General features: G+C 57.7%; 1 protein-coding gene across 1 annotated transcript; it reads right to left on the reverse strand.

The window, feature by feature from the left end:
* Nucleotides 1-219: 219 nt before the first annotated feature.
* CDK5R2 (cyclin dependent kinase 5 regulatory subunit 2) lies at nt 220-2,550 on the reverse strand. The gene has a single exon (XM_040228321.1). It carries the CDS (start codon nt 2,548-2,550, stop codon nt 1,429-1,431), a length of 1,122 nt encoding a protein of 373 aa, XP_040084255.1. The 3' UTR covers nt 220-1,428.
* Nucleotides 2,551-7,102: the final 4,552 nt, after the last annotated feature.

The raw sequence follows: 7,102 nt of genomic DNA on the forward strand, positions 1-7,102 counted from the left end.
GGGGCAGGAATTCAGCCTTACCACCAGGCCTCTCGTCCTTTGGCTTCCTCACTTTGCTCTCTGTAAGATGGAAGTCAGTGGGGGGAGGGGTGACGGAAACAGTAGCCGTTCTCAGGGACTCGACCCTCCCCACTAGGCCCATGGGGGCCCGAGTGCCCTGCCTATGATAGTTCACTCCCGCTCCCTCCCTCCCAAGGCCCAAAAAAAGGCTGGCGCAAAAACATCTGCAGGCGCTTCCAGCGCTTTATAGTTCTCTCCCGGACAGACGGACAGACAGACAATGCGGCCCGCACCGTCGGCCCGCATCATTGGCACCTTGGACACGGCACCAGGCCCAACCCAGTCCCTGGTACCCTCCCAGGAGAATTCTGGTCCGGCCTCAAATCAGCACCTCAGACAGTTCCGGGCCCACCCCCGCCTCTCCCCCCTCCCTCCGGAAACAACCAAATAAATTAAAAGTGGGGAGTGGGGGGGGGGAACAAAAACACCTAAGGGCAAGGAAGAGGGGTGCTCCTCCCTCAGAGTAAGAAGAGTACTCTGTCTCCTCCCACCCTTCTGCTGAGGCCCCGCCGCCACCGCCGGGGTGACCTCCTAGGTTGATTTTTGCTCCCAAACCTCAGCCTCCAGAAGCTGGCATCCCCCTCCCCCCAACTCCCGGCATGCAACACGTTGGAAAAGGTGGGGAGAGGTGGTGGGGATGGGGCGAAGGACCATCCTGGTGGTTGTCTGGGCTCCCGGGGCTGCAGTTTCTGCTGTACCTCAGCCGATCCCAATCAAGAATTCATGTTCCCTTCGGTCTGGGGAGGAGAATACGGGGTCGCAGTCGGAGAGAAATGCAAGCTAACACAGGCGGAAAGGGGGGAAGGCAGACGGGAGAGGGAAGATGGTGACACATGCCAGGAGCGAGGAAAAGAGAAGGGGAAATGGGGACAGAGGTGCAGAAAGAGAAACGGGGCAATGAGAGAGAGTCAGGTAGTGGGTAATATGGAGACGGAAACACACACCCAAGGAATGGAAAGTGTAACTGCAAGAAGGAAGGTGGGAAGGCAAAAGATGAAGGAAGGAGGGAAGGTGAAGATACAGGAAGGAGATGAAGAAATGGACAAGTCCAAGGGAGACGGACTTACACGGAGAAGGGAAGGGGGTGACCCGGGCGGAATTAGAGAGATGAGGGCGCAGATAGATAGAAAGGGTGAGGTTGGGGGTTCCTCTCCCGCGCTCATCCCCCACCCCCACCCTGCGCCCAGCAAATCCAAACGCCGAGGCCTCTGGCATCCTGGCCTCCACCTTCCCCTGCGGGGCAGGGGCGGCTCCTCCTCCGGCCTCGGCGCGGAGCGGCGGTAGCAGCGGCGGCGGCTTGATGGTCCCGGGGGCTCCGAGTGTGTGTTAGGGGCTGGGGCGGGGAGCGGGCGCTGCCCTGGGTTATCCCTAGCGGTCCAAGTTCATAGTCCAGTGCTTGGCTCCAGTCGCGCAGCTGTCCCTGGCGGCCGAGGAGGAGGAGGAGGTGGAGGGGGCCGCGGGCGCGCCCCCGTTGGGTGGTCCCCCGGCGCTGGCGGAGGCCTCGCCCTCGTTCTTGAGGTCTTGGAAGACCTGCGTGAAGAAGTGGGGGTCGGCATTGAGCCGCAGCATCTGCGGGCTGAGCCGCTGGATGAGGCGCAGGCAGCGTTGCCAGAAGCGCTCCTTGTCGGGCTCCACGAGGAAGGGCTTGAGCGGGTAGGAGATCTCGTTGCCCATGTAGGAGTAGGCGAGGTAGAGGCAGGTGAGGAAGGCGGCCTGTAGCTCGGCGGCCGACGCCAGCTCGTCCCCGCGCAGCGACTCGCGGCAGAGCAGGTACACGAACACCAGGTTGGCGGGAGTAATGAAGGCCTGGTCTTGCCAGCCCTGCAGCAGCAGCGAGCGGTCCACTCCGCGGAACCAGCCCACCAGCTCGCCCGGGCTCAGCTCCTTGAGACGGTAGCAGCGCCGGCACACGAAGTCGCCCAGGCAGCGCAGCAGCTCGCCAGTAGAAGCCTGCACGATGACCCGCCGCGGCGAGCCGCCAGGGACCGGCGGCGCCGCCTGCGGGGCTGGGGGCGGCGGCGGCGGCGGCTTCCCTCCGTCTGAGCCTGGCGGCGGAACGCCGGCGCTGCCCCCCGACGGCGGCTCGCAGGTGGCGGCGGCCGCGGGTACAGTGGGCACGGGCACCGCCAGGGGCTTGGCGGCACCACCGCCGTCGGGGGGATCCCGACCTTTGCGGAGAAGGTTCTCGCGGTTGCGTTGCTGGACCAGGGGGTCGGGACCGGTGGACGCTGGCTTGGGCGTCACCTTCTTGCTGCCTTTCTTCTTCTTGGCGGACGCGGCCACAAGGCGCTTCCAGGTGAGCGCAGAGATGAGCACGGACGGCCGTTTGAGCCGGCTCTCGCCTTTGCCGCCCTTGCCCGCTGGCGGCGCCCCGTAGCCCCCCAGCGCCTCGTCTCCCGCAGGCGGCGCTTTCTTCTTCTCCTCGGGCAGCCCGCCGGGCCTCCGGCCCTTGGCCGAGGAGGCGGGGGAAAGAGACAGCACCGTGCCCATCCTGCAGAGCGGGGCCGGCGCCCGGGCCCCGGCGGGAACCGCGGGCGGCGCCCCTGCCCGCCGCGCCGCCGCCGCCTCTGCTGCAGCCCCCGGGGACCCGGCGGTGGGGGCCCAGCCCCGGCCCGGGCGCGGGAACGGGCAGTAGAACGCGGCTGCTTTGGCTTTTCTGCGCCGGCTGCTCGGGGTCTGAGCTGCGCCAGCTGCAGCGTCAGCCCCACCCCTTGGGCCCAGTCTTCGCCGCGCCACGCCCCGTCTCACGCAGCCAATCCTTGCCCAAGCTGCCCTCCTAACCGGCAGCTGCGCTGGCCAATAGAATATCTCATGCCAATCTCAAGTTCCGCCCATCCCCATGCCTTGGTCTCTGGTCCAGTCCCTTCACCAGAAAGGCGAAAGGAGGAGGAGGTGGCTGGTTCGAGGACCTCGTCAGGGTCAGAACCGGTGGGTGGGTGGGTGTGGGAGGCTGCTCCCACCTACACCTACAGGTCCTAGGGCCCTGAATCAACTTGTTTTGATGCACTGGATCGCGATAGCAGAGATGCCATGGGAACAGCCTCCCTCCCCTTTTGATTATGTACAGCGTGGGCAGCTGCTTCATCAAGGCGAGTGCCTTCATCAAGGCGCCCAGGCCCCAGCTGGGTCGCACTGCACCAGCTCCTCCAATCTAGCAGTCGGTGGATTCCCTCTTAACTCTCCTCCCCTCCCTTCCCCCATGTGGCCACCAGGGAAGACTGCAGCAGGTGTATTCTTGCTCTGCCTGTGACGAGGTGTTGGCTGGGCCCTGGTCTGCCTGAAGGTCGCGACCCGCCTCCTTAGAGGCCTTTACTCTGGGGGTGGTAAGACACTCAGATTTGTCGCCGAAGCCACGGTTTGCCTACCTGATTCTCTGCTGCTGAGTCTGTGATAAGAGGCCCTGAGTTCTGGTCCTGCTCTTTGCCCCTCTCCCCTCCAATCCCCTGATTTCACACTTGGGTGGATGATGGGTGATTGGTCCCTGGGGAAAGTCTGGAAATTGGTCTGTCCAGTCTCAGATAGCAGACTGGCCTTCTGTGCAGAGGGAGGCCCAGGAGGGTTGGTCCCACCCATGGCCAGCCCTGCGTCCAGGCTGAGATGGGTTTTGATTGTCACATGCCCCCTGCCATTCAGGTCCTAGCTGACCCCATTCCCAGCTCCAGGCTATTAGGCTGGGTCCTGCCCATTTCTCTCTGGGTCTGTCTGTTCTCTCCTCGGCACCCATAAGGCCTTTGTCCCGGATTTGGTATTCTCTAGGCCTTACCTGCAGGTCTGGAGCCCAGCTGGTTTTGGGCTGTTCTATCTGCCTTGAAGGACTGTGTCCACCCTTCTCCTGGCCTGATCTCTGGCTCCCCAGCACAGGAGTCTTCTGGCTTCTTAAGTGGACTTTGGAGGTAGATATGGGTTTCATGGAGGAGAGAAGCCTTCACCTATCCCTGGTGGGTCAGATGGTAAAGAATATGCCTGCAATGCAGGAGACCTGAGTTTGATCCCTGGGTCAGTAAGATCCCCTGGAGAAGGAAATGTCTATCCACTCCAGTATTCTTGCCTGGAGAATCCCATGGACAGAGGAGCCTGGTGGGCTACAGTTGATGGGGGTGCAAAGAGTCTGACAAAACTGAACGACTAACACACACATGGATTCAGCAGAATTCTCAGACTTGGCCCCGGAGTCACTTCTATGCTCCTCAGAGACCACCAAGCCAGCTCCAAGGATCCACTGCTGTCAGGGCTTCTGTGTATGCACGTGTGTACCTAGTTCATTGCAGAAAGGCTATTTCAGAATCCCCTTGGGCTGCCAACAGAGGCACCAGCTTTTCTCAGCTATCCCACAGGCCTGCCCCCACCCCACCCCTGTGGGGGCCTGTGGTCTAGCTGTATTGATTCCCTACCATACACCACCTTACACAGGCCAACTCGTACCCTTCCCTGACTCAGCACTCAACTGTACTGTACTTTCTCAGTGGGGTCTCTCCTGTTCCCTTAGATCTGATCTTTGTTCTCTCACAACTCAAGCTGACCTGCCCAACCTCTCATTCTCCCCATAGTTACTGAAAAATGTTCCCTCTTTTCAGTTTCTGTAATTGGTCCTACTTCCTCCTACAAGGCTTTCTGAGTCAGCCTTTATCTGACACCCAAGGAACAGTCGTTTCACCGGTAGTTAAGGACAGGCCCCATAGAGACTGAGTTGCACCGGCAGAAACACCAGGCACGTGGATTTGAACGGCACGTGGGTCCTCTGCTCCCAGGAGTCCCTCACTGATGTAAGGCCTACTGCTGGTGTCATTCAGGACAAGACTCTACACAGCCCCTACAGATGTCTCCACTGTGGGACATTCCAAGCCCAGCAGTGACCTGCTGTCCTTTTAGAATTGAGAGTTCCCTCCTCTGCTTCAGGTGCCTTAAAAGATCATATTTCCCCTTCTCATCTTCCTCTTGCCCTGCCTCAGAACCCCTCTCTTGGGCTCACATGATCACCACCTTCCTAGTTTGATCATCCTTCTTGAATCTCTGAGCTCCTATCACTGAGCCAGGACCCTCCCTCAAACCACCAATCTGCCTTTGTCAAGCTCTTGAAATTCCATCTCCTCCAAGAAGCTTTTATGGACTGACTGGGAGGGACCTGACGCCCTTCCTAACATCAGTCTTTTTAACCTCTTCCCCTGCCAGCAGCAGCTGCTACATAACAACTCGGTTAAGGGCTGGGCTCTGAGTTCTCAGTCCAAGATGTGCAAGAAGAATATGGATGGAATTTTAAAGGACAAGAAGACAAAATAATAAAAGCAAATCTATAAAGAGTGACAGCATTTCTGTTACCAAAAAAGCTTGCAGTATTAAGGGAGGAAAGAGAGAGTTTATGTCTCTACAGGGTGGAGGCCAAGGAGGATAAGCACAGTGAAACTGGAAAGGCATCCTGAGAAGGTGGGCTTTATGGAAAGACAGTAGACCACCAGGGAATTCCCCAAATGAGCCCCATCTTTAAGGGAACATCCAAAGGCAATGCTGCTCAAACTCTTCTGCCCTTTGGCTGCTTTTTATCTTTTTATCTGATAAGTCATAGTCTAGGATGCAGTTTTCAGTTCTATTCAGCTCAGTCACTCAGTCGTGTCTGACTCTGTGACTCCATGGACTGCACACCAGGCTTCCCTGTCCCTCACCAATTCCCAGAGCTTGCTCAAACTCATGTCCATCAGGTTGGTGATGCCATCCAACCATCTCATCCTCTGTCAGGAGTTTTAGTCCACAGCTTATTAATTGTATGACTTGGGGAAGTCATTTCAGCTCTCTCTTCACCCTACAATGCAGGAATTCTACATATTTTTATCATCAGGCAAAAAAAACACAAAACACTGGAGGAGGAAGATAATATCTTGGGATTGAACTAAAAAATGGTTCTTAAAGCCTCTTCTAGCTCTACGAATCTGTTTCTAAATCAAACCTGCCCTGTGAATCTGTTTCACTTTCTAGCTCCAGTCCTGTCTGGTTCTCCTTGTTTCTGCCTGATGGGCTCAGGCTTGTGTGCACAGCATCTGTGTGAGGCCTGCCCTTCTGCAGTTCTACCCAGGAGATGAAGGGGAGGGGTGCTCAGGCTCTCAGCAATGTAAACGTTCCTAGGTCCCTCCAAGCTTTAGGGGAGGGGAGCCTGAAAGATGGTGCAACAAAGGACAGGATGCCAATATGGTCTCCCCAGTAAACATCAAGGCGAGAGGCCCTGGAACTCAAGGTCATTGCATCCCATGTCTCCAAGAGGCCCCTACAAAGGGGCTGATGACAATGTAGGTTCTTAAAACAGCCAGAGAAGAGACTCAGCCTGGGCATCTGAATGCCTGGATCCGGCTGCCGCCCTACCCTGATTCAGTCCTTCCGCCCGAAGGCCTCGGCTCCTGAGGTGTGCAAAGGGAGAGCATGTGCACCAGCCCTCGCTCCCACTCCAGAGGATCTCACCCCAGAGGAGCTGGGGTGGGGAGGCCATGGAGGGAATAGAAACCCTGCCCGCCCCCAGGCAACAGTGGGGAGTGTAGAAAGAGACGGAGCAGAGAGAAGAGATGGACTTGACAAAGGAGGTGCTGCTAGCTGCCAAGAGGGAAACCCCATGTTTTCATGCCTTTCACTTTCCCGCAGACCCCTTGCTAGGAGGACTTAATTGAGGAGCCCAAATAAAGCATTTATAGAAAAGAAAATAGGGTTGATAAGCACAGTTGCGGAAGTGGTGCTCCGGGACACGGAGGGAAGAGGCCAAGGCTGGGAGGCTGGAAGGCCCAGGATGAAGGGTCAGGGGAGGACAAGGGCGAGGCTGGGGCTCTTTTTCCTTGCCCTAAGCTCTGCTCCCTTAATAGAGCCTTGGTCTATCCTCTAGGTTACTGATGCCAGCCCTCTCACATCCTCATACTTCGTCATACTTGGACCTTCTCTCCCCGGCTCTCTGGCTCCTGCTTTCATCTCTCTTTTTTGCCCCCTAAAAACAGTCCTCTCTACCCAATCCTCCCAGCAATAAATATACTCTTCAATAGCTTTATTTCTCAGTTCATCTCCTCCTCCCTCC

The sequence above is a fragment of the Oryx dammah genome, unplaced genomic scaffold (assembly GCF_014754425.2).
Source record: "Oryx dammah isolate SB20612 unplaced genomic scaffold, SCBI_Odam_1.1 HiC_scaffold_27, whole genome shotgun sequence".
Classification (NCBI taxonomy): domain Eukaryota; kingdom Metazoa; phylum Chordata; class Mammalia; order Artiodactyla; family Bovidae; genus Oryx; species Oryx dammah.

What these genes read in the sequence shown, in the direction of transcription:
- CDK5R2 (XM_040228321.1), bottom strand. Translation starts at nt 2,550, where the DNA reads ATGGGCACGGTGCTGTCTCTTTCCCCCGCCTCCTCGGCCAAGGGCCGG.